Source organism: Gouania willdenowi, chromosome 13, assembly GCF_900634775.1.
Source record: "Gouania willdenowi chromosome 13, fGouWil2.1, whole genome shotgun sequence".
Classification (NCBI taxonomy): Eukaryota; Metazoa; Chordata; class Actinopteri; order Blenniiformes; family Gobiesocidae; genus Gouania; species Gouania willdenowi.
Window position 1 is genome coordinate 435608 of NC_041056.1, and position 27415 is coordinate 463022.

The 27415-nt window shown below is 37.1% G+C and overlaps 1 protein-coding gene across 3 annotated transcripts in view; it reads right to left on the minus strand.

The window, feature by feature from the left end:
* The window catches only part of mark4b (MAP/microtubule affinity-regulating kinase 4b), a 50091-nt gene that overhangs the window by 19270 nt on the left and 3406 nt on the right, over positions 1-27415 (minus strand). For all 3 annotated transcript variants that reach the window (XM_028464961.1, XM_028464963.1, XM_028464964.1), the window contains exons 2-6: positions 12918-13115; positions 11369-11422; positions 803-851; positions 651-716; positions 241-311 (exon numbers count right to left, since the gene is read on the minus strand). In XM_028464961.1, coding sequence (XP_028320762.1) covers positions 241-311; positions 651-716; positions 803-851; positions 11369-11422; positions 12918-13115 — 438 coding nt within the window. The remainder of the gene's footprint in view (positions 1-240; positions 312-650; positions 717-802; positions 852-11368; positions 11423-12917; positions 13116-27415) is intronic.

The following is a 27415-nucleotide window of genomic DNA, read 5'->3' on the forward strand; positions in this document are numbered from 1 at the left end:
ATATCACACTCTGCTCTACACACTATAAACTCACTGAGTATAATGTCTACTATAGACTATAGTATACAGTATATAATGTTTACTATATACTACAGTATATAGTAAACATAATATACTGTGTAATATAGACTATAGTATAGTAGACAGTATATACTACAGTATATACTGTCTACTATACTATAGTCTATACATTAGTATGAGCAGTGAGCTCATAGATGTGTATGTTCTGATGTTAATCACCTGTCTGAACTTGGCTCTGGCTTCTCTCTCCTTCATTCTGCCGTGAGCCACGAGGTAGTCGAAGACTTCGCCTGAAACAAAACATTTAAATCAAAAGGTTTGAAAAAAAGCTTTGTATTTACTCATTAGTATCAGAATGACTAATTAGAGCCACACTGCCCCCTGTGGTTAGCCTGGGTAAGGTTTCTTTTTAAAGTGCAGTCATAAATTATCCCTAAATGGACCTTAAAGTGAACACAGCTGTATTTTAGCTGCTTCCTTATTGGCTGTTAGAGAGAAGACGTACTAGAGGGACAGATTAGGAAGTAGAAGAGAGTAAAAATAGAGGAGTTTGAGATCAATTGACCAGTAGAAGACACTAATCGCAAACAAAAATGTTTATGGAATGATTTCTATTTTTAATCACTGACCTCCGCTAGCGTACTCCATGATCAGATAAAGCGTTTTCTCCGTCTCAATCACCTCAAACAGCTGGACTGTAACACACGTAGGAAAGGAGAAGTTCACACATGCACGCGCACACACACACACACACACACGCACACACACACGCACAACTTACCAATGTTGGGATGGTTCAGAGTCTTCATGATGCGTACCTCCCGAAACAACTGAAAAAGAGAGAATACTTAGTAAGAACTAAAACACATAAAGATGTTATGAACACAAACTCTCCATCATACTGTACATACAGACCTAACTAGTAGATTACCTATGGTTGTTTGCAGCACGATAGGTGGATGTTCTAACTGTAAATCCAGTTTCCTCAATGGGGACATCATTAAATCAGAACCTTCACTGACTGCTAAAACATCCTTTAGCTAAGCTAGCTAAAAACTCAATACTACCTATATCACATGTGTCAAACTCATGGCCCAGGGGCCAAATCCGGCCCTTTGGAGCATCCAATTTGGCCTAGCAGGAGAAAGTAAAAATGACAGAGAAAACATGACTCATTGTGGAAAAGAAACTCAACAATATTTGCAGGGTTCACAGTTTTCCCGGCGCTTATATCACATGATCATTTTCCTTAATAAAAGTAGAAATGAATCAGAAAATGAAGGAAACTTAAAGTGTAGATCCTGTTGGACTGATATCTGTCACTGATTGATTGGATATTGTCGGTTTCTTACATATTGTGTATTCTATGTATACGTGCAAGTTCAAACTAGGGAACAATGATGTTGAAATTACTCGTTTTCCAACATAAAATCCGTGGCCCACTTGAGATCAAACAGCTACGTATTCGGCCCCTGAACTAAAATGAGTTTGACACCCTTCTCTACATGTTTTATCGTGTCTATTATCTTTTACACACATTTACCTAGTTAGCCACACAATGTTTAGACAGTTCTTTAGGAAGTCAATAGCCTAGCTTGTTGCTTAGTAAGCTTAGGGAGTCTGGAGAACATGCAAACCCCACACTGGTATCAAACCCAGCACATTCTTCAGGTGAGACTAGATGTTTATTCCAGAAAACAGGTTATGTTCAAACTGAGTATGTTCAGGCTCAAATGAGGGAAACTCTGAGTATCTCATTCCTAAATGTGAGGTATGTTCTTCTCTGAGTATGTTACCATGGCAACATACTCCATGAACTAAACCTGGTCACTGACAGGTTTTTCTAAGAAACCCTGGGTTTCTACCTGGCTCCGCCCACATGAACACATTAATAAACCTTGACACTGTTCTCTGACACACATTAGTGACATCACACACCACAGACGTGTTCACATCATTTCTAATGTTATGCTGCTTTAGGTTTATTAATTAAAAGGTAGTTTTCTTTCTAACATTGTAGATGTAGACCATGTAGTGAAAGCCACTGAGAGGTTGATCTACATTCAAACATCTACTGACGTCTGTAGTAAAGTTTACTGGATACAAACCTGTGGATAATATAAATTTAAATTAATACACATTTAAGGCTCAAGAGTCTAGGGTTGGGGGTTCCAATCCAAGCTCACTCATATTTTTTATGTCTTATTTGAACGTCCTATTTGAATTACATTAACAATCAATATAAATGATATGATGTCTTTATAGCCGCTGTAGTGGGAGGGTTGTACACTTCCTCTACTAACTAACTAATAATAGTAATCATAATAGATCAAATATGTATAGCGCTTTTTTGGACACTCAAAGATGCTTTAAATGGGGAATAAGACAAAACAAAACAAAAGGGGTTTATGGAAAAGTCAGTTTGATCAGGTGGGTTTTTAGTAATTATCTGAAGTTTAGTAGTGAGACCAAGATTCGTGTGGTTAGTGCGAGTGATGGGAGTGATGGGAGTGATGTAAGTGATGGGAGTGATGGGAGTGATGGGAGTGATGGGAGTGATGGGAGTGAGGCGGTTGGTGTTAGTTGAGTGGAGGTGGAGGGTGGGTTGGATAAAAATCTGTCTTTTCTCTTAATGGTTGTATCACAGGCTCTGAATGAAGGATTGTTTTGTTTCTATTCATTTTTCTAATGAATAGTTCCTGGTTTCATTTACAAACAGCTGGTATAGACATCCATCCATCAGAGTGAGGCCTCCCCCTCCCCCTCCTCCTCATCCTCACCCCCTCCATCACTCCAGTTACACACACCAAGCCTCCAAAACAGCACTGACAGCAGGCTGGCCCTTCACAATAAAAGCACAGTGCTCAAACAGACTCCAACATGACACCTACAACACAGCAGCAGCTCCATCATTTACTGTACCTCAGCTGTTAGTGACACTTATTGGAACAAACACTGGTTTGTACTTAGAGGGAAAAAGCAAAGCTGGGTGTGTGTTATGACGAAGTGTGTTATGAGGAAGTGTGTTATGAGGAAGTGTGTGAGTACGAAACCCGACCACAAATAGAAAACAAGGTCATTTCACAATCCACGGGAGGAGAGAGACGTGTGGGACCAGAGAGAGAGAGAGAGACTGAGTAAATAAACAAACTAAACTATACATTAACTCAAACTGGTGCTTGTGAACATTTGTCCACAATTAAAGATCTTTTAGGAAACGTCTCAGATAGAAGAACAACTCATCTTCATGTCCTCGTGCTCACATCTACTGACAAACACAAATATAAGAAATACATCATAACCTATGAGGCAGATACTTCCACCACAATAATCAGCTTTTAATAACCTTAAACAGTGATTTATAAGTAAGTAGTTTATTTATAAAATACTTTTTACAGATAAAATCACAAAGTGCTGTACAGAGTTGTGGTAAAAGTACAAGTGCAACACAATAAAATAATAAAACGAGTGCATAAATATCATAAGAACAGCAACATTAAAGGATAAATAAAAATTAAAATCCAGTAACTAAAAGTTTTTCTGTAAAGTAAAGTCTTCAGCAGTTTTTAAAAGTGACCACACAGTTGAGCTCCCTGAGAGACTGGTGCAGGTTATTCCAGAGTCTGGAACACCAGGTCTCCTCTGGTTTTACATTTAGTTTTTGGGGTCTTTAGGAGACCCTGACCTGAAGACTGAAGGCATCGCCCTGATGAGTAGGGGTACAACAAGTCTGAGATATATTTAGGGGCCTGACCATGTAATGCTCAGAACGTGAGAACTAATATTTTATATTCTATGTGAAACTTAACTGGAAGCCAGTGCAGAGTAGCTAGAATGGTGGTGATGTGGGATGTTCTAGAAGCACCAGTTAAAAGTCTGACAGCAGCGTCTGAACGATCTGGAGTCTGTTTAGGGTCGACTTATTAAAACATGTAAAAACAGAATTACAGTAGTCAATACGAGATGATATAAATGTGTGTATGACCAGTTCTAGATCTGATTTTAATAAAAGATGCCTCACTTTAGAGATATTTCTCAGGTGGTAAAAACAGTTTTTAGTCAATTGACGACAATGTCCCTCCAAAGACATGGACTGATCAAAAACAACCCCAAGGTTTCTGAGGCTGGTTTTAACAGATGAGCCCAGATCACCAAGAGAGTTTTTAATTAGAGGATGTTTTTATCAGATGATCAGAGTTTATGTTTTATTAGAATTTATCTGGAGATACTTTGATGACAACCAGTTTTTGATACAGGATATACAGTCTAAGATCTCTGATAAAAAGTGAAACTCTGAGTCATTAAAGGAACAGTACAACTGGATATCATCAGCATAAAAATGATTAGACATATTTATAAAACCATGGATCAACGACCAAGAGGAATCAGATACAATAAAAACTAAACAGGAACCAGAACAGAGCCCTGGGCTACTCCACATGACAGGTTGGACATATTAGACATTACATCATTAATAGTAATATTAAAGGTTCTTCTATTAATATAAGATGTAAACCATTGGAGAACAGCACCAGAAAACCATCTCAGATGTAAGTGGATCAACCAGTATACTATGATCTACTGTATCAAAGGCAGCATCAGATCAAGTCAAACTAAAACTGTGTAACGACCAGAGTCAGTGACATCATCACGTCACTAGAAACTTTCAGAAGATCAGTTTCAGTGGATTGATCTAAAACCAGATTAATATTTATCATAAATATCATGCTGTTCCATGTATGAGGTTTGCTGCTTAGCAACCATTTTCTCCATGATTTTAGACATGAAGGGAAGCTTAGATATGGGTCAGTAGTTTATAGGCTCCCCCGGATCAAGATTGGGTTGTTTAAGAATGAGGTTTATTATCACATGTTTAAAAAAGCTGGAGAGAGAGCCAGATAAAAGTGAGAGATTTATCATATTTACCACCCAAAGACCAACAACATCAAAAACATTTAAAAGCAGAGAAGCAGGAACATTATACATTATACATATATATACATTATAGACAGTATAACATCATAATGTAACATTTGTTTTATTTTAATATTATATACAAGACCTCCACTTACCACAAATGTATTTATATGTATATTTACTGGTAATTATTGTATATTTTTCTTTTCCTTTCTTTTTTCAATCTTTTTGCTGCTGTAACAAGTGAATTCCTCCATTAATAAATTATAATCAATCAATTATTGTAGGCAATGAAAGACCCATACGGGCAATACAAAATAAAAAAACATATCTATATAGGCTATATCTATAATTATTGTTGTTTCATTTATTGAATAATAATAATAATAATAATTTAAAAATAAAACATAATAAGTTATTATAAAGTTGATATAGGCAGTATGAAGTCAATATAAGGTAAATATCAAGTAAATGATGTCAATACAAGACCATACGAGTAACAAGAGGTTAAATATATGTAATAAAAGGCCAATATATGTAATATATTTAAATTAATTAATTTAATTAAACTGGGCTTTAAGCCTTTATTCATCATGTATAGATGTTGTTACACATATATATTGAAATGTGTCCTCTGTATTTAACCCATCCCTGGGGAACAGTTGGCAGCCATTTTGCGGCGCCTGGTGAGATGTTCAGGGTTAAAGGACTTGCTCAACATCCCACAGTGATGGACCAGGTGAGACTTGAACCGAGAACCCTCTGAGTACAATGAGGAAATAAGATCAATATATGTAATATAAGGTTAATATATGCATTACAAAGCCAATATAGGGGATATAAGGACCAAACTATGGTCAATGTAGGTCACAGGTGTCAAACTCAAGGCCCGAGGGCCAAATACGGCCCTTTAGAGAATCAATTTCAGGTTACAGAAAACATGAATAATTGTGTAAAAATATCAAGTAATTCAGTTGTAGATATTTCAGAAATTCACAATACATAAATTATAATATATGCCATGGCTCAACGTTTTCCCACGCTTTTATCACATGATGACAGTGATATTTAATCACAAATTTTTGTAAACAAAATCTTTGTTTTCCAAAATCCTAAAATTTTATTAAAATTATTTCACAGTTTTTTTTCCCCCCTAAATTTAAAAATTAGTCACAAATTCAAGGAAATTTAAAGATTGGATATTGTCTGTAACTTCCATTACAAATATTTATAGGGCAGTAATGTGGAATTTACTCACTTTCCCGCCTAAAATTTGCCACCAACTTCAGATCAAACTAGTCCGTGTTTGGCCCGAGAATATGTTTGACATATGAGGTCAATAAAGGGTTTATAAAGGCAATGAAAGGCGAATATAGATTATATTTACCTTATATAAGCAATGTAAGGTCATTATAGGCTATTTTAAATTGGGTGGATGTAAAATAATATATAGGATCAATGAGGTCATAGCGTTCCTCTTTCTAAACGCTATGAATTCCCATCAACCACATGTTTGTTTCATAATGTGCCAACGCCTGCTCTAGGATGACATAACACCACTGTCGCCTGAGGGTGTGTGTGTGTGTGTGTGTGTTTCCTCCTCACTGTCAGACACAGATTGTAGATATCCAGAATAAAACATCGGTTTCATGTGTGGACACAAACAACACTGGCTTTAGTGAAATTTCCCACGATGGTAAAGAATGTATGTGTTATTAGACACATCCACACAGTAGTGACCACTGTGAGAAAGTAGCACCACCAACACACACACAGGAATGATCAACCACTGTCCATTACACAGCAGCGTTAACGGCTCCCAACAACAGGACAAAAGACACAATCGATGAAAAAGACGACATCAGCGGAACGTAAAATCTATACAGACACAAATCCTTCAAAATCATCTACTAGAACATCCAAAATAAAGGTCCCAGAGAGCAATGATGGTCCATTGTTCTATGAATCTGTGATAACCACATTTATTTATTCATCTGAATAATATCCACTGTTTATTATTATTATAGTCATCTTAAAAATGGAAATCTTAATTTTAATCACTAATAAAATGGCTCAAAGTGACCAAAAATGGTGGAAAAGGAGGTGAAATGGGATTTTAAAAAAGAAGACACAGAAATGGGTTAAAAGTTGTAAATTAGAGTGGATAAAAACAGACGAAACAAATGATAAAAATAGGTGAAATCAGTGGTTAAACAACCTTTTTCTTGTCATGAAACCACAGAGACTTTTTTTTTCTCCAAAATGAGTTTTTGATCATGTTTGTTTTACTGTGATATGAATACATAAGTAGTCAGTATTTGTGTAGAGAGTAACAATAAGCACCAGCTCAGATATTTTCATTCTGCATTTTATTTTAACCAGATTTATATTTGAGAAAGTGAAAGTATAGAATACAGTTGTTTGAGATTATTTGTGGTGTTTTCATTTGAAAAAATTATAATTATTTAAGCTCTATTTCTGTGATATTATATATTGTTTTTTAAATGCATGCAAAATAGAAAATAAAAATAAATAAAACAATTTAATAACAACAATTTAAAAAAAATATAAATAAAGAAAAACAAATATATATAAAATTTTAATCAGGCAGATTGAAAACCCCTGTTCAAAATTGTAATATGGCAAAAATAAGCAAAAATTGACTCAAATTATTAAAAAAAAAATTTAAAAAATCCCAGTTTCTTGAAAGCATCTGACGACCCCAAATAGACTCCTGACCCCAAGATTGAGAACCACTGTATAAGAATTTAAGAATTGAAGCACAATTTTTTTTCTTACTTGTATTATTTCTTGGTGCAATAAATGGGACAATGCTTTGTGCTGGAGAGGGCGTAGGCGTACAAATACAGCACGTGATGGTCCACCCCTAGAAAGGTGGAGAACCAGTGGGTGGGGTGGGGGTGGGGGTGTTCATGTGCACATCTCCACAGGGAGAGAGAGTGTAATTGAATTAAAGGGCATCAGCTGTTCATTGAGGCTTTAAGGAGGAATTATCTCCTCCCCACCCCCTACCCCACCCCCACCCCGTGTCCACTCTCTGCTGAAACTGTCGAGTCACCTCCATTGATCCAATCAAGCCTAGAGCTCATTCTGACACGGGTCATCAGGAGCGCTGCTTTTTTTTTTTTTTTTTTAAATCCTTGCGTTGGTCAAACATTGACTGAGTCCTGGCGTTGGGACGCGTCCATTGTTTTTCTGATCCCAGCACAAACATCCACACGGTGCTCACCCTGACCACCAGTCCTCTCCTAAATCAGAGCCTTTACTGGTTCCCAACAAAGATTTACACTGTCCCAGCGTCTTTTCCCCTCAAAGGCTTTGATTCATGGGTCTGATCTGTTTCTGAAGGTCGTGTACGCTGGATTCTTCTTTCCTTGAACGCTTCAGATCAGACGCCCAGTAACCGATAATACTTTCTCAGGGAAAATAGAGTTGTTTCAGCAGCAACAAAGACACAAATATACGTTAGCAAAAGGTCATCTGAAGCAGGATTGGTCAAACATCTTGTGTCTAATGACATTTTTCTAGTAATTTTGGATATTTTTGTTGTCGCCTTGTGTTGTCGGTGTCATATTGTGTGTTTATGTCCAGGTCCACAAAAAATTAAAGCTAGGGCCACATGTGGCTCCTGGGTCACCAGTTGACCATGCCTAGAGCAAACAGAGGTAATGAACCAAGTCGCTGTTGTCTTGTTGCTGGGAAACATCTGAGTCTATGTTTGAGCTTTGATGTTTTGTTTTTTTCAGGTTTTTGGGAACAAAGTGGTTTCACTGCTTTGAAATATGTTCTTTTTCATCTATTCATGTTACATAGAGCAGCAGTTTGAAATCTCTGTCCTGTTCATGAAAAAAACACTTCTGGAGTGTTGAAAAATACAATTATTTACAAGATTCAACTTAATTAATGTCTATTAAGTATCTTTGGCATGATTTTAGGACGTTTAGTTGATCAGTACTTACATAGAATTAGAAAAAGCCATTAAAATGTAAATAAGTATACCCTGAAACATAATGTTAGGATTAAGTAGAAAAAAACATTGACTACATTTAAAGTTATATGATGTGATTATATTGAGCACACTGTACTGTATGTGATGGTATAAACAGAGGTGGTGATTTAGGGTGTGATGTAACGATGTGCAAAGCATGATGGGATTGATCAAGTAAAAAGTTACCTTTTTTGAAAAAATCTAAATGTGGACTTTTCTTCTTTAAAGATTATTATTATTATTATTTTCACCATTTGTTCTAAAAACATAGTATGTGAGGTTTATTTGACTAAACTCACGTGTTTTCCAGAGTTTTAGCCTCTGAAAAGTCACTTTCTCAGCAGTTCTAAAAACAGGTTGTTTTAGGACCTACTTATGCATATTCATGAGTGGGCGTGTCTATAGACGATGACTGCAAACAGCTGATCACTAGTGATTATATTTTGCTATGCACACACTTTTGTTATTGTACAAGCACAAAAATTGAGAATACAGCTGAAAAGGTGTGATTCTTATTTCTAATTGTTTTATTAACATTAATTTTTTATAAATTGTAGACATTGTGTATCTATTCATTCTTTGTTCTCAGGTGGGTAATTTGCAGAAATCCTTTTTTGTTATGTTGTATTATATTAAGACAAAATTAACAAAACTATTTAAGTTAATGTTTGTATTCATAGTTTTACAGTAAGTTGACTTAACTGTATTGTTATTTAATTGTTGGCAGCTTTCACAGACAGAGGTCACAAAGTGTTTTACATAGTCACACCAATGGGACAGAGCTGTCATGGTTACCATCACTTTGATGACATCACATGAATTAAACTGGTACTTAGAAACACTAAATGGTTAAATTGCAATAAATGGGCTTAGTTTTGGAGACAAATGTTCAAGTTGGAATAAATATCTCTGTTTTTTTGAGAAATAATGCTTGATCATTTTACAGCCACATCATTTTTGTTCGGCATTATTTGTTTTGGTTGCTTAAAAACAAAAACAAAACCAAAAAAATATCTGATTAAGTTCGAGATTAATCGATTCCAAAAAGAATATATTTTACACATATGACAATAAAGTATAATATACAGTATATTTTATATGAAACCACAGTGTTTGTTTTAGCTGTGATGTAGTCTGAGAGGGAGGAGCTCACATTCTTATAGGGTAGGAGGAGCCAGGATTGTCAGGAGGAGGAGTTTCTGCTACGTGACGTCACAACGTGAGAAAAACTGTCCCGTTTGGAGATGATTTTTTATAAAATGTGTAATAACAATGGAGGAAACACAACTTTTTACACTTTGTTCCTCTGAATGAAGCTAAAGGATGTTTATTACTGTAGATAAACCATTAGATAGTACTGCCCCTTTCTATCTCCTGTAATCATATTTTAATATTAAGTTGTACATTAAATACAAGTGTCTCATCTATTCCAACCGACAGCCACGAAGTAAAGATAGTTTAGGATTCAAACCCACCACCTCTGCACTGGGAAGCAGCCACAGAGTGACCCACATTTATTAACCTGCATTATTCCAGAGAAGATCCTACAATAACGTAGTACAGTACAGTGTGTATTATCACGTGCACGCTGCATTACCCTCTGCGGGCCCGTGGGCCGCTACTCAGCAAACACACAAAGACTCAGCGGGCAAAGTTCAGACGAGACGCGGCTTAATCGCATTAGGCTCCTGAATGCAGCACATGTAGCTAATGCTAATGCATGACCCTGAATGACACAGACAAGCATGCAGCGGTCTGAGTGGAGGCATGGTGGTTACATTAGGTCCTCACTGTTTCCCTCCGACTGCACCACCACCGTCATTCTCAGACTGAAGATACAGGCTTTTATCAGCTGAACCAGGGGCGTCAAAGCTATTTTAGTTCAGGGGCCAAATACGGAGCAGTTTGATCTCAAGAGGGCCACGTATTTTATGTTGGAAAACAAGTCATTTTAACATTATTGTTCATTCTACGTATACATAAAATACAAAATATGTAAGAAAAAAACCATATCCAAGCAATAAGTGACAGATTTCAGCCCCAACACGATCTTCATTTCAAATTTCCCAGATTTTGTGACAAATTTCTATCAATTTAAAGGAAATTAGTTACAATTTGAGGATAATTTTGTGTTTTTTCAACAGTTTGACATTCAAAATTAATCAAAAACTATCAAAACCCCTGCAAATATTGTTTAATTCACACAATGATTCATGTTTTTCTAATTGAATGCTCCAAACAAAGGACCGGATTTGGGCCCCGGGCCATGAGTTTGACAAAGGTGAGCTGAAGGACCTTAAATCTAAATAATACACACACAGTCACATGACGTGCACAGATTGGTATTAAATGAAATACGAGACACTGTACTTTAGAGCTGGTCATTATCTACAGTGATAAAGTTCATAAAGTTTGTCTTACCTTCTGCAGGCTGGTCGGGTTCAGTTGAGTTTTATCTATAATCTTTATCGCAACCTGCAAGACAAAAATAGAAGGAAAACTAACACATTTTTCACATTTAAATGGATTTAACAATGATCAACTTTAGCTTCTTAGAAAAACTCAAAACATGATTATATAAGAGAGAATAAAAACCAAAAATCTTACAGTTTACAGTTCCATTAAAGCTCATTTCTTGAGGTTTTTAGACTTCGTTAGTGGGCATGTTAGGATTACATCAACACTACTTCACAATCACAAAGGTTTTTATTTGCCAAGTACAGTTTAAAACAGCACAAGGAATTTAACTTGGCAGTTAGTGAGAAGAACATGCGCACCAACACACCGAGGCAGCCATCTGCGGCGCCATCATGCTTAGATGAAAAGTCGGTAGGTAAGGAGAGGGCAAAAAGGCAGGTCCCAAACTATGCTCCCTTAGAGAGGGTTGAGGGTTGGGGACAGAGGAAAGGATTGCAGCCAGCCATTGGGGGCGGCGTGAAGCCGCTTACAGGCGCCTCGCTTGCGGGGAAGGGGGGCAAAAGAAGGCGCCGAGTCTTCATTTCTTTCACTTCATTCTGTACAGTTCAGCCCATCGCCAGATGACGTGAAATGACCTTGATGAGACCTGATTCAGAAACAAAGTTTTTAGGTGGTGGTGAAGAAGAGGAGGGGGGGCGTCAGTCGACACAAACATCCTGGAGAATAGATGAACCGGCCTAGAACAGCTGGCTGTGGGGAGTCAATGAAGATATTGGTTTGTGTTCAGTCAAGTTAAACACAATTTCCCTCAGCCTTGAAGTCCAGGTCTCAGAGCATTGTGTCCAATATGGTGGCCGTTATCTGGAGAAGTGAGCCGTTAACTTCTCCAAGTTAGACTCCTTACGACGTTTAAAAGTAGCATCCTGCTAACTTTTGAGTTTGTTCATCACATGAGTCTGAGTGTAAAGACTCGTCATTCAGAAATGACGAGCAGGTAGTGGTAGAGTGGGTCGTCCAATAACCGAAGGGTTGGGGTTCGAATTCCATTCGTTTGAATGCATTATTATTATTATAATTTTATTTAAATCAGATTAGCTACTAGTTCACAGCAGAGGCTGAGATCCACTGAACAAACACAACTAATGAGAGGATTAACAACACGCACACACATTTCTACTGTACTGAGGGCACTGGTTAATCACAAATACAACGGGTTCAAAGTCAACAAAAAAGGTGGTGAAACTAGATTTTAAAAACAATAGAAATTGGTTAAAAGTTGCAAATTAGATGAATAAAAACAGAAAAGGAAAGACTGACACTAAATAATGCTTCACCAAAATATTGTTCAAATGAACTTTAAATCATTAAAAACAATAAATAAACAAGTGACAATAAACGGCCGTCGCCAACCACGAGAACCCCTGCATTAACTCATTGATGTGTGAGATGCTTCACACACACACACACACACATGCTAAATGCTTCTAATGTGACCTGAACACATTGTTTTCTACCTAGCATACATGCTAACTGTGTTATGGTGAAAACTCACCTCTTTGCCCGTCAGAATGTGTCGAGCCAGTTTGACTTTGGCAAAGTTGCCCTTCCCGATGGTTTTGAGCAGTCGGTAGTTTCCGATGTGCGGATGCTCGTCCGAGCAAAGAGCGATGGAGTTACGGCATCGAGCGCCGAGCGAGCGACTCGACCAGCCGCTGCTTTTCTCTGAGCGGCCGCCAGACAGAGAGGTGTGCTGAGGAGAGAGAGAAACATCACTCATTTAATATTAACACCTGCTGTGAAATCACTTCAAAATAAAAGTATTGGAGCTTGTTACTGGTCTTTTGTTGCTGCACAGAAAAATTGTCAGAAATGACCGAAAACGTTGCTGTGAACCACTTTTGGACCCAAACCCAACAGTTGAGAACCTTTGCATTAGTTTATAGTCATTATGATTCCATTATTTTTTGGTATTTCATCACATTCTATTTTGACTTTTTTTAATGCTAAAGGGAACTTTATATATCCACACAACAGAACACACTAAGGACTGAGGAGAAACTCAAATGTCCCACAGGACCAGGAGGACATGAATGCAACATGTGTAAAATGGAGAGTTAACAGAAAGAGGAAGTGAGAACCAACAGGAAGTGCTGAGTCACTGAGATCAGGCCTGTAAACACACACTAAACACATTTACATGAGAGCTTTCATTCAGAATAAATGCTTTTGACCTTGTAAACATTGAAAAAGGTTGTTCTGAATTCAACCTAAATCTGAAGTAAGTGGTTGGTTTATTATGATTTTAATTCTGAATGGAATCATTTCTCAACGTTTAATTTTGCTTTAATTTAATTGTGGAACATATTACACAGCCTTTAGCCAATGACATCATTAGTGACTCTCACTCATCGTAGAACAGCTGTAGCATTAACCGCTTTTTCTGTGCGTTTCCAATCAGTCTTTAGTGAAACCGGTCTCTGTCTCTCATCATGTGTCTGACGTCCCCCTCCACACCCTACTTCAGCCCCTCCCCCACTGAAGGACACACCCCCTTCTTTTGTCTGCTTGCCACTATCTTAGTTTTCAGTGACCTTGCATCAGTTCCAGCTTCAGGTCGCCCGCCATGATGGGCTTCACCCTCCTCCCTGTTCCCACCAACAGTGTGTGTGTGTGTGTGAGGATGAGGCAGACAGAAGCTCCTCCCACATTAATCCTACACTGGAGCCAGGATGGGAAACTATTATGTTCTGTGTGTTTCTAGATTATTTTGGTGTATTTCAGTCGTTTTGTGCTACTTTTGCTTAGTTTTCTGTATTATTTTTTTTGTATTTTCTTTTGTCATTTTGTAAATTGTTCTGTTTTTTTTTTTTGAGTAATTTTAGTTTCCTCATTTGATTTAATGTCTACCTGTTTTCATATGATGAATTATTGTCATTTTGTAAATTTCTCTATTTTTGTCTATTTTTAGTCCTCTTGTTTTTATTTTCATCACTTTTGTGTCTTTCTGTTGTCATTTTGTGTATTATTGTGTTGTTTTTGTAGTCCTTTTTTGTAAAATGTTATTTTATGTACTTTTAGTTGTCTTGTCTGTTTCTTTTTTTTATTCTTTCATAATTTTCTTCATTTTTGTTGTCATTTTGTAAATTTCTCTATTATTCGTCCTCTTGTCTGTAGTTTCATCACGTTTGTGTCTTTCTGTTGTCATGTTGTGTATTTTTGTATGTGTTTCTGTTATTTTTGCTGTTTTTCTGTAATTTTGTTTGTTTACTTTGGACCTGGGGCTAAGGGTTATAGCTCTCATCTGATTGGTCAACCTCCAGCCTCCGCCACGTTCAAAGCTGAAATCATTCGGTCATTGTTTATCATTAATAATGCTCAGATGAAGCTTCTTGAAGAATTTGGTGCTTGTTGATGTTTGTTACGTCACAGACGTGAGAACACAAACTGTCACAGCACACTTTAAATAATAATAATTTAGTTTCTTAGTTAATCCTTTGGTTTATTTGGTAGTTTTTAGTCATTGAACGTACATCTTTATTATTTTGATAGTGATTTAAACTTAGTTATTCATTTCCTTTTAGGTTTACATATTTAGTCGTTGGTCGGTTGTTACAGTTTGTTTATTATTTAGTGTACCTGTCTAACTTTTGTTTACTATTTAATATGTTTGTTTGCATAGTTTAATGTTGATTGTGTTTCTGATTATGTTACAGTTTCACAGCTCAGACAGTTGTTATTAATCCTATAATGCTTGGGTTCATTTGACCCCATTCAAAGTTTACCGTTATTATTTTTTGCTTCATAGTTCATGACTTTTCCTAATTTGATGAGTCACCAACATCAATCAATATGTTTCATTGTGTGCTGCTGAAAGTGATACACGACGTTTGATGGAAATGTCATATCGTCATCACAACCAATAGGGTTCATACTCTAGTGCTCATTCATGTTGTCAGTACATTTGGATGAAAACTATTTAAGATAAATTGATTCTAAAAGTTTGTCCTGATGGTGGCGCTAGAGAACAGCTCAAGGCTTTATTTATGGATTCAACAAATAAACAAAGTGTCGGACACAAAAACTTGTTCAGCAATTTTCTGAAGATAATTTTCTGGAGGCACGTATTTAATATTATAGTAATGATTGAGGATGATATGAGTTAATAACAATAATCATTATTCTGAGAGTGACGATAGCATCAGTTCTTCAGTCATCACTGGTCATGTTTCTCAGATGTTGGTGGATGTTTTGAAAGTGCGTGGGACCAGTTTGTCTGCGTTTCTGTCTGAGATGTAAAAGCTGAGCTTTGCCGTTTCCTGGAAGTACGATCTCAGCTTCCTGCAGACGGGACGCGACCTCAAAGAGTCTGTTTCACTCTCCGTTCTGGGATTGACATTGTTTTTCTGTTTAAGACGATATTACATGAAGCAGGTTGTGACATTTCCTCTTTACTGACTCACAGTGAACAACAGATGGTTCCAGAACGTTTGAAAACTGAAAATAGCAACAACAGTAAAACAGGCTTAAAGAATAAGTTTATCTGTGGGAACACAAGCTCTTTTAACACGTTTTTATTACTATTACCTAATGTTGCACTGTTAGATTGGTTACAAAAGTAAGGTGCATTATTATTATTATTATTAAGCCCCGCCCATAGCCGTGGTGCTGCACCAATCAGATGTCTACAGGAAAAGTGTGATTGAAACACTTTTGTGACGTCAGTGCTGCTGACTCAGCAATAGCCTGCTGGAGCTAAACGCAGCTTAATAATATTAAAAATTAATCTAGCAATCTGTAGATAAAGATTCTGTTTATGAAGAATCTCTCTCTGCTTACCAACTGTCTATCTAGCATCTCTCTATATCAATTATCTATCTCTATCTAGTATCTATCACGTATATTTCTGTCCCCGCTCTAATATTTATCTAGTACATCTCTATGTATTTATTTATTTAGTACTGTATTTATCTCTAACTCTAGTATCATTTGTATCTCTCTGATATATGTATCTTTCTCTAAACCAAATATCTATCAAAGTATCATTTTAGTGTCTTTCTACATCTCTATCCAGAATAGAGTCGCTGGTTCAAGTCCCAGTGCGGACCAAAAACTGAAGTTGTTCTGGTAGCTGGAGAGGTGCCTTTGAGCAAGGCACTGAACCCCAACACTGCTCTGGCGTGCTCCCATCACAGTGCGTTTACACTGTTATTTATGGACACTTTTACTTTTACCTTCAAAACATCTACTCAGTAAATCTCTACATCCAGTTTACATCTTTGATCTATCAAACATATGTCTGTAACCTTAAAGTATGTATGTATTAAAAGTCCATATCATGCATTTTTCACCATCATCTCCCTTTGTTCAAAGAACCGCAAAATCATAGTATATGAGCTTTATTTTCCCAAACTCGTCTGTTTTCTAGAGTTTTAGTCTCTGAAACGTCACTTTCTGACCAATGGGCTGTTTGCTGCCTGCTTATGCATATTCATGAGTGGGCGTGTCTATACACTGAGTTGCCTGCATGACTCACTCTGAGGCAGATCATTGATCACTAAAGTGATTTTCTCTTATTATCCACACACTGTTATTGTTTTCAGCCAAAAAACTGTATATTACAGTAAAACACATGATATTTAACAGACTATTGTGAGTTCATCCAGCAACAGATTCAAACACTTACAGGAGTTTTAAGCTGATAATTCACTTTCTCCTCCTCATCTTTATTAAATCAGGAATAGTTCATTAAAGGTGATAATCAGTTGTTTATCATTGGGTCACAAACACGTCAGATCAAGTCAAAGGTGATACGACGTCTGTCCCTGGGTTAGGGTTCACAGTGGGGGCGTGGCACCAGCAGCAGGCACTTCCTGGAGGGGGCGGTTCATAATGCTAATGACATCACTAGCATTATGAACCACTTGTTTTTCATAAGAGCATCAGCTCAGAGAGCAGATTATTGAGGATTTCTCAGAGATTAGGAAGAAACCCCAATAATATACTTTAGGATGTTTTTGATCAGGAATTTACTTTGTAACAAGGTTAAAGTTGATTTGCATGATATAGGACTTTTAAGTATCTCTAGTATCTATATATCAGACGTTTCCATGACAACATTTCACAGCTACAAACAATCAGCATTTGTTGCTCATGGGCACTTCAACCCAAACAGATGACGACTCTACCTCACGTTCTCAGTTACTGACGCACTTCTGTGACCTCTGACCCTAACCCACAGCTAAACACATGTTTCAGGCTAAAAGCTCAGCTTTGTCTCCGTTTTAGGGTTTCCAACATTAGCCCCTAATTTCACAGAACTCCCCCACGCTCCGCTGGTTGTCGGTGAGGCGGATGATTACGCCCTAAAGCTGTTGAGTATCGCTGAGACAAATGCAGTGTGTCAGGTTTTCATGCAACAAGTCAGGACGAGGACTGGAAACCTCACGGCACTGAAGCCAGAGGACGTTTAAAACACAGATATATTTATGAGAATATAAACGACGTACAGTGAACCCCCCTTTATTGCAGGTGGTAATAATTGAGTAATAATCTAATAAATGAACAATTCAACACTAACATTTCAAAGCTTAAAAAACAGTGTTTGACGTAAAGTCAAGTATCATATTTAAAACTAGGGATGCAATGAAATAAAAATTATTGGTTAAAAACTGAAGTAAATTATGATGCAATTTATTAATCTGATTGTGTATTAACCACTAAAATTAAAACATTGTAATTGTATAAATCAATATTAATGTTTCAAAGAATAAATAAATTAAAAATATGAAAATATTTATTTAGCACTGACATTCCAACAATGCACAATATAAAATAAGAGGAAGCGTTAATTAAAAATAAAATATTATAAAACATTTCAATTTGCATTTTTCACAGCTTTAACTTTCTTTTTTTATAATTTTTTTTTTTTAAATATGTCACATTTTATGAATATATTATAATTCATATCATTCACTCTATTCTACCATGTGTGTAAGTGTAAAAACTACACAGTGGTGCCGTTTCTGTCTGTATGCTATTCTCCTCCTGTACTTAAGTCAGTCACTGCACACCTTCATCACAGTTACGCACTGTGGGTGGAGCAGCCCTGAAATGTGGGCGTTTCCATTGAAATCTGGCTTTACGCGCATTCTCCAGTGTGTGTAAGTCCTTTTCCTCTTACGTTCTTCTAACCCTGGAATAAGTGCAGCGCCCCCATAAGGTGAAACATTATATTACACTATAAATATGGACTTAGTTACATTTGAAGCCACACAGACTCATGCGTCACACAGCAGCAGCTGTGATCACTCAGCTGCTGCTGTGTGATTAATTAAAACTCAGACTTCTGTCCACGTTGGTCACAGTGATTCAACTATTTTCATACTATGTCCAACGTAAAGTCACAGTTTGATCCACTACAGAGTGAAACATGCTGTCATATGCAGATGAGGATGGAACACAAACTGTTCCCACACATATTTTAATGAGGCTCAGGTCACTTTAAACTATTTATATTTAAAACTGTGTATTATGGAAGTTAATAGTTCTGTTTCACTGTAAACATACCTCTGTATTTTAACTGACTCAGTCACACAGCAATAATCTGATCAATAATCTGATCAAACCAATCTGTTACATTGTTTATCAATGAAGGCGTTTCAAATTAAAAGTGAACTTTATAATTTTCACAGATTTCAATGACATTTACAAGCGTTGGTAAAACATAACCTTACACACAGTGGGCGTGTCAGGAACCTGGACCAGAGAAAAGCGTAACTGCAGGTGCGTAAAAATGAAGTCCAGACGAGAGAATAACGCCCATAATTAGTATATTTAAATGTAAATTTATTTTATTTATTTATTCAGTTTATTTCCGACATGGTTACATTCACTTTTTTTTTTGTACATTTTTTTTTTTTTTGTACATGCTGAAAAAGGAGACGAGAGAAGCAGTTTGCTTATCTGGGTCCCGTTCCCTGTTTTACCATCGCAAATTTACATGGGTTTACATGTCTCTCTGGTCAAACATCTCCTCTTTACCTTTGCATTTTATTTACTTTTACTTATTAATACATTTGTTTTGATACATTTTCTTTAACAGATTTAAAAAATGTCATACTAAAAGAAAATTGAACAGTTTTAGGACAAATAAACACTCTCGTGTTAAAAAGCAGAAGCATTTCAACAAACACGGTTGGTTTGAAACGAATACGTCTAGTCTGTGTTTCTTTAATGATAGTCTATCAACCAAATGTGATGTAATCTGCATTTACAGCAGCTAAAAGATGATCATTTACCATCACTGAGTGCAAAGGAGGAAGTGAAACAAACATCTGTAATGACAACAATAAACCAGCTTTTATGAACCAACAATGACTCAAACAGGACATTAGGTAAGTTTAAATAAGAGTTAGTCGACCTACAGTTAACTTTGTTTCTCAGATTTTAATAATTTACTAAACACTTGTTAGAAAAAAAAAAACACAAAACCTCTAAGATTAAATTCAAGACATGATACCATTATCAATAAAATGTAACAATTTAATTACTTATTCAAGTAACTACTTAATTAATGCATTTTTGTTACATTTCTGCCATTTCTCCATCAAATTTCAATTTTCACCCAATGTCACACATTGATCCATTATTGTCATTTTTAACCTCTTTTCACCAGATTTCAGGATTATTTTTGCCAATTTAACCACATTCACCATTAATCATGTCCATTATTTACCAGTTTAAACTAATTGTTCTAATATTAACACTTTGAACCATTTTTACCACTTTTTCTGTCTGTTTTTATCCACTTTAATTTACAACTTTTAACCATTTTCTGTGGTTTTTAAAATCTCATTTCTCCTCCTTTTCCTCCATTTTTGGTCACTTTGAACCATTTTATTAGTGATTAAAACCATGATTTCCATCTTTAAGATGACTATAATAATAATAATAAACGTTCCTGGATAACAGTGGATATTATTCAGATGAATAAATAAATGTGGTTACCACAGATTCATAGAACAATGGACCATCATTTTACTGACTTTATGGATGGACCCCAAAAATCTCTCCTTTATTCCCCCTTATAGATGGTCCTGTCTCCACATGACTGTTCTTCAATGTTCATGTCTGTGTTCAACCACCTTCAGCTACAGTGGGGGTCCCTGCTCTCTGAGACCTTTATTTTGGAGGGTCCCTGCTCTCTGGGACCTTTATTTTGGAGGGTCCCCACTCACTGGGACCTTTATTTTTGAGGTCACAAGCTAAAAAAGGTGGAGAACCCCTGCTATAACACATGTTGTTATTCTGCTCAGTGAGAAGGTCAGAGGTGGAGCAGAAGGAGAATCCTGACTGTAGCCCAGAGGAGGAACACAGCGTTCACAACAACAGACTGACTGTGGTGTGTGTGTGAAAGTACAGCCGTCGTCATGTGACCAAACGCTCACATTGAATAACAGTTCAGTCACTGATAATCATCTGAGAAGACGACAAAGGCACGAGGTCGTGCTGTGACACACACACACACACACACACAGGACTACTTTAGTTTTAGAGCCTGTGTTCCTCCATCTTGAAATCATGTGATTGATGATGTCACAGTGAAATATTCAGCCTGATTTTACATCATTTAGCAGCTTTTTAGATCATTTACTAACTTTTTTCAGTCAAAATACTAATTTGTGCTGCTTTTGTTTGCTCTAAATCAGAGGTTTTCAAATTAAAATACAGACCAGTTTTAACTCCAGTGGTCACAGATTTTAGGTTGGGGAAAAAGAGCAATTTTAACATCATTGGACCCTAATTTTCAATATCAGTTCCTGCAGGATTTTCACTTCAAAAATGACGTATTTTACAAACAACTTTTGTGTAATTACAAGGAATTTTGTGGAACTGTTTGTGAGAAATTGCAAGATTTGTGAAACATTTCTTCTTCACTGCATTCATGTGATATAAACAAAGGAAAACTGCAAACCCATATAAATAATGCAGAGTTTCATTACCCCCCCCCCCCATAGTGCCACTGCGTACCCCTTATTGAGAACCACTAATATACAGTTGTGTGCGAAAGTCAGGGCACCCCTTTAAAAACAGCATATTTTATATATTTAAAAAGTTATATTCATATTTACTGTCTCTCTGGTATATGGGAAAAAAAGACAATATTGTCAGGAAACATTAATGCATAGTTACATTTTATTTTATAAATTGAACAAAATTACAAAAATGAAAAACATAATTTTGGCATGTGCAAAAGTCGGGGCACCCTACAGCATCAGTACCTTCAGTACTTAGTAACACCCCCTCTGGCAGATATCACAGCTTGTAAACGCTTCTTATAGCCAACAACAAGTCTCTGGATTCTATTATTTGGGATTTTTCCCCATTCTTCCTTGCAAAAGGCTTCCAGTTCTGCAATATTCCTAGGACGTCTTGCATGCACAGCTCTTTTAAGATCTACCCACAGATTTTCTATAATGTTTAAGTCGGGAGACTGTGAAGGCCATTCCAAAACCTTCAGCTTGCGTTTCTTGAAGTAGTCCATGGTGAATTTGGAGGTATGTTTAGGATCATTATCCTGTTGTAGAAGCCATCCTCTTTTCAGCTTTAGCTTTTTTACAGATGCTGTGATATTTGCCTCCAGAATTTGCTGGTATTTAATTGAATCCATTCTTCCTCCACCCGAGCAATGTTTCCTGTCCCACTGGCTGCAACACAACCCCAAAGCATGATGGATCCACCCCCATATTTAACAGTTGGCAAGGTGTTCTTTTCATGAAATGCTGCTCCTTTTTTTCTCCAAACATACCTTTGCTTATTGTGGCCAAAGAGTTCTATTTTAACTTCATCAGTCCACAGCACTTGTTTCCAAAAGTCATCAGGCTTCTGTAGATGTTCTGTTGCATATTTTTGACGTTGTATTTTATGATGAGGTCATAGATAAGGTTTTTTTCTACAGACTCTTCCATGAAGGTCTTGTTTGTGCAAGTATCGGCGCACAGTGGAAGGGTGCACCACCACTCCTGAGTCTGCTAAATCTTCCTGGAGGTCTTTTGAAGTCAAATGTGGGTTTTGGTTTACCTTTCTGACCAGACTACGAGCTGTTCTCTCCGAGAGTTTCCTTGGTCTTCCAGATCTCTTCTTGACCTCCACAGTTCCCCTCACCTGCCATCTCTTAATTATGCCTCGCACTGTGGAAACTGCAAGCTGAAAACGCTTTGCTATCTTCTTGTAGCCCTCCCCGGCATTGTGGGCATCAATTACTTTCATTTTTTCTGTCTTACACAGCTTCTTAGAGGAACCCATGGTTGCTGAGTGTTTGTACAAGGTTTGTGGAGTCTCCGTATTTAAGAAACCCTCAAATTGGCACCAGCGGGCACTCCCTAATGACAATTGTTGACACATGCTTCAGGACCAATGAGCTGGTAGAGGTCTGAGCTTGTAAAAAGAATCTGACACTTTGAAACTCTCAGGGTGCCCCGACTTTTGCACATGCCAAAATTATGTTTTTCATTTTTGTAATTTTGTTCAATTTATAAAATAAAATGTAACTATGCATTAATGTTTCCTGACAATATTGTCTTTTTTTCCCATATACCAGAGAGACAGTAAATATGAATATAACTTTTTAAATATATAAAATATGCTGTTTTTAAAGGGGTGCCCTGACTTTCGCACACAACTGTATTGCATATGCAAAAATAATTACATTTAAGAAACAAAAGTGTATAAACATTTCAAAACAATTGACAAATATTACATTAAATACAAAAGACTGAGCGTGACTGACAATCACACCCCGTCTCGTTGTTGTCATGGAAACAAAGCATGTATAAACATCTCTGCGTGTAAAGCAAGTGAAAGCATGTTAAGATTTCCACTGACAGACATGACTGAGGTTTTCTTCAATTGTTGGCTTTAATGGGTGGTGAATATATGGAGATGTTGAGGATCGCAATGATTGGTGCAAAACATGAGGAATGCTGAGTCATGCCAAGTGGAAAAAGCAACACACAATAAACCAGTTTTATCCACTTTAGCACTAATACCAAAGCTAAAGCTAAATCTCCTATTTAAGCTTATTCAAGTACAAATATTACAGACAGTTTACTGTACCTTCCTTATTCACACAAAAAATGGGAAACTGTCCAACCTGGCAACACTGCTCGTGGCTTTTGCTGAGTCGTGCTAGCTACCCTGGTAGCTTTTATTGATTAGCCAAAGAAAACCAGAAAAAATCCCTTTTAGAACCAAAACAGGATTATCATCATTACTTTAAAAAAATAAGATTATCGACACGTTTTAACACAACAAGCTAACTGCTACATACTGTATGCTAGCACATTAATGGTTGCTGTACTTCAATACAGTGATGGAAGTGATTAGTCAAAGAAAACCTACTAGAAAAATCACACATGCTGCGTTCACACCGTACGCGTCACAAAATGTTTGCGTGACCAGATTACGTACAAAGTCAATAGGATCGACGCAGTAAGAGGCGAACTCATGTTGGACGACACAGTTTGATCCGCGCGGTAAGATCGTTGGCCGCGGCACGCGCGCTCCTGATATTCCGTGACTTTGGTCAAATATTGAACTCCAGCAAATGTTTCGTGTGACGCACAGGCGAGAAAGCCAATAAGAGTCTTTGTTGACGATGATGTCAGAACGTCAACACGACACCGGTCGTTTCAATCATGGAGGAGTAAATAATGATGGCGGTGTGTGACCACCCTGAGCTCTACGACACGGATTGTTTTTTAACCGGACCACGAAGGATTTGTTGCTCCTGAAGAAAACAGTGAAACTCATGGCGTTAAATGCGTCGCTGGTTAACCTGGTGAATCAGGAACGCTGACATTTTGACGGCTAGGGCCCTATAAAATCTGCATAACGGAATTGTGGATGGAATCACAGAGTCGACCAATGAAAACGGTTAAATGCAGAAATGGACAGAATCGGCATGAAACGGCGTCACCGTGGGGCAAAGAACGTTTTATTTTTTAATGAGAAATGTTTTCAGGGACCGCTTATTAGGTGCACTGCCCTCCCCCCTCCTGTACTGGCTGCATTAAAATCATCTTAAATCACCACAAACACCGTCTGAAACAACAAATCATCACTGACCTCTAAACACAGAGCCACTAGTGCCCGTTTAACTTTGCTGTGCCTATAAAGCTCTGCCTGTTTCTCGTGTAGCACAGAGGTGCTCCGTGAGAACATGATCAGCTTTAATCATCTTTAACTGCTCAGGGTTTAAACTCTTGTGTCTGCTTAACTAAGAATAACTCAGTCCGTGTTGTAATTTAGTTCTTTTTGTCTGTAACTCATAGCTACACGTTCACAGTCAGCTAGCTACCTCAAGTACAACCGTTTCAGTGGGAACTTCTGGTTTTCAAAATAAAAGTCAGTTGGGGTGGTGTGTAGCTCAGTGGGTTGAGCGCCCGCCCCATGTACGGAGGCTGTAGTTCCTCACCTGCAGCCGGTCCCAGGTTCGATTCCCGGCTTGGGACCCTTTGCTGCGTGTCATTCCCTGCTCTCTCTGATCCCTTTCCTGTCGAGCAACTGTCATATAAAGGCCACTAGAGCCCAAAAAATCCTTTAAAAAAAAAAAAAAAAAAAAAAGTCAGTTGGAGCAACGTTATTGGAATGTTACATTCTAACATCTGATCAGAGCTACAGAAGATGGGTTAATTTAAACTAAGTTGATCAAAACGTAATCAATAAACCTGATCAGATTCAGTAAACATTGATCCCTGAGAAGAAATTGGGTGACATTAATGCTGTTCTCATTATAGTTGCACGATACCCACGGTGCCAAATTGTAACAGTTCCTACTATACTAGAAATTCTACACAACAGTACTACCGTAGATTACGTTACTAACGGTAACAGTTTCAGCTACATAACGGATGCCTCTACTCTCCTCACTGCACAGTCTAAACTCACGGCACCATATTCACTGGAAAACATTCCAACATGGCAACCAAACTTCACAGCTGCTGAATGATTGGCTGTTTGCCGATGACGTACAGAGATATGATAGGCTGTTTCTGCACGCTGGGTCCGCCCCTCTGTAGCTGATTGGCTGTTAGTGTATTTCTGCCCACATGAAGGAACTGACGACAGCTCCGCTTCAACAGAAAATCACTTCGAAACAAACAAACAAGCTAAAGTTCTGCCTCTCCAGACAACACATGGTAGAAGCACCAGGCCTGAGCGGTGACTCTGTCACGGTGGCGTCGTCGTCAATGGCGTCACTACTTTTGCTCAAAAAACCAAACTCCAAAAGTCCCATTAGGAACTATTTTGTCTTTAAACGAGGCAGAGACGGTAGAACAATATATCTACTGTGCAGGCGCTGTCACCAGCTATAAGAGCCAAACGAGAGAACACTTTTTTCCCGCACAAACTCAGAGCAATCTATTTTTTTATTTACAGACATATTTACAAATGATAGACATACAAAGGAGGATCACATCAAATCCCATAAAACACCAGAGACATCATCCAGAAAATACATAAATATATTTTTCTCAGGGAATCACTTCCTGTTTAATGTATTTTATCCTCTATGGTTTATTATGTTGGAGAAGAAATATTATTGTCAAATAGCATTTTTTTTTTTCAAAGACAGTTTATTATTATTATTAGTTAAATATAAATTAATGTGCAAAGGAAACTGAATGATTATTTTATTAATTTCAACCATATAAATTCTAACTTCATTTATTAGTTTTTTTATTGCTAATATGCTTTTGTTCATGTAATCTTATCATGCACCAAACAACACTGTCATTAATTAATAAGTATTTATAACTTGTACAAATACATTGCAGTTCATAAAAATAATAATAATAAAAAACTTCAGTATTACCAAGAATCATAATAAATATTTCCGGTGTGAATGCAGCATTATCATCATAACTATAAAAAACAAAAGATTGTGACACTCGATGACGCCACTAGCTAAATGCTACATATGCTAGCACACAAAGGTTGCTGTACTTCAAAAGAGAGTGAGGTCACCTGATGATATCATCATCTTACTGTGACTTAAACAAAGTATTGAGAAAACAAACATATATTAAAGAGTAACTGTAACTCATGTAGCGACAAACCCTCGTTATCCAATCACGTCACCAACATGTCACCACATGTCACAGCACAAACCACACCCCATTAGGGACCACGTCATATTCTAAACATGCTCCAGGGGACGGACCACAATAAACACCAAACTGTAGGAATCCAGGGTGAGTCAGTGTAAAGCACAGCTTATATCAGAGCGAGGGATGTAATAATGTGTCATAACATAACATTAATGTCAGAATAAGGAACAATCTGAGCATTAACAGAAAACAACAAAGGGTGTCTATTCTTCTTTTTCTTTTGCATGTTTTCCTCTCTTTTTGTGTGTCTTTGTTGTCAAATTGTGTGTTGTGTCATTTATAGTGTTTGTGGATGCATTTTGTGTATTTTTGTTATTATTTGGGGTTTTTGGAGTTCTGTTGTCCAATAGTGTATTATTCTGACTTTTTGTGTGTTTTTGTTATCGTTTTGTGTTTTTGGAGTGATTTTTGTATATCTTGGTTGGCCTATTGTGCATGTTTCTGTAGTTTTGTCTGTAATTGGAGTCATTTTGCATATTTTTGTTGTGCTTTTGTTAACTTTTTGTCCTTTCATGTATTTTTGTAGTGCTATTTTGTGTGCTTTTGCAATCATTTTTGTCTATTCGTTTCGTGTTTATGGCTTGATTTTTGTATACTTTTATTATCCTATTGTGTATTTTTCTGTCATTTTGTCTGTTTTTGGAGTCATTTGGTACATTATTGTTGTCCTTTTGGGTATTTTTCTGTGATTTTGGACTTTCCTTTGGGGTCACTTGTGGCCCCCTGAACCCATGTCTGCTATATTAGAAAGATACTAGAAGTTTTCTGTCTAGGGATCATCAAAACACACGTTAGCCTCATGTCAGCTCAGAGATTAGCTGTGACTGTGGTTGAAGCTAACGACAGAACACAGGTTTTAAAGTTATTCAACTCGTCATAT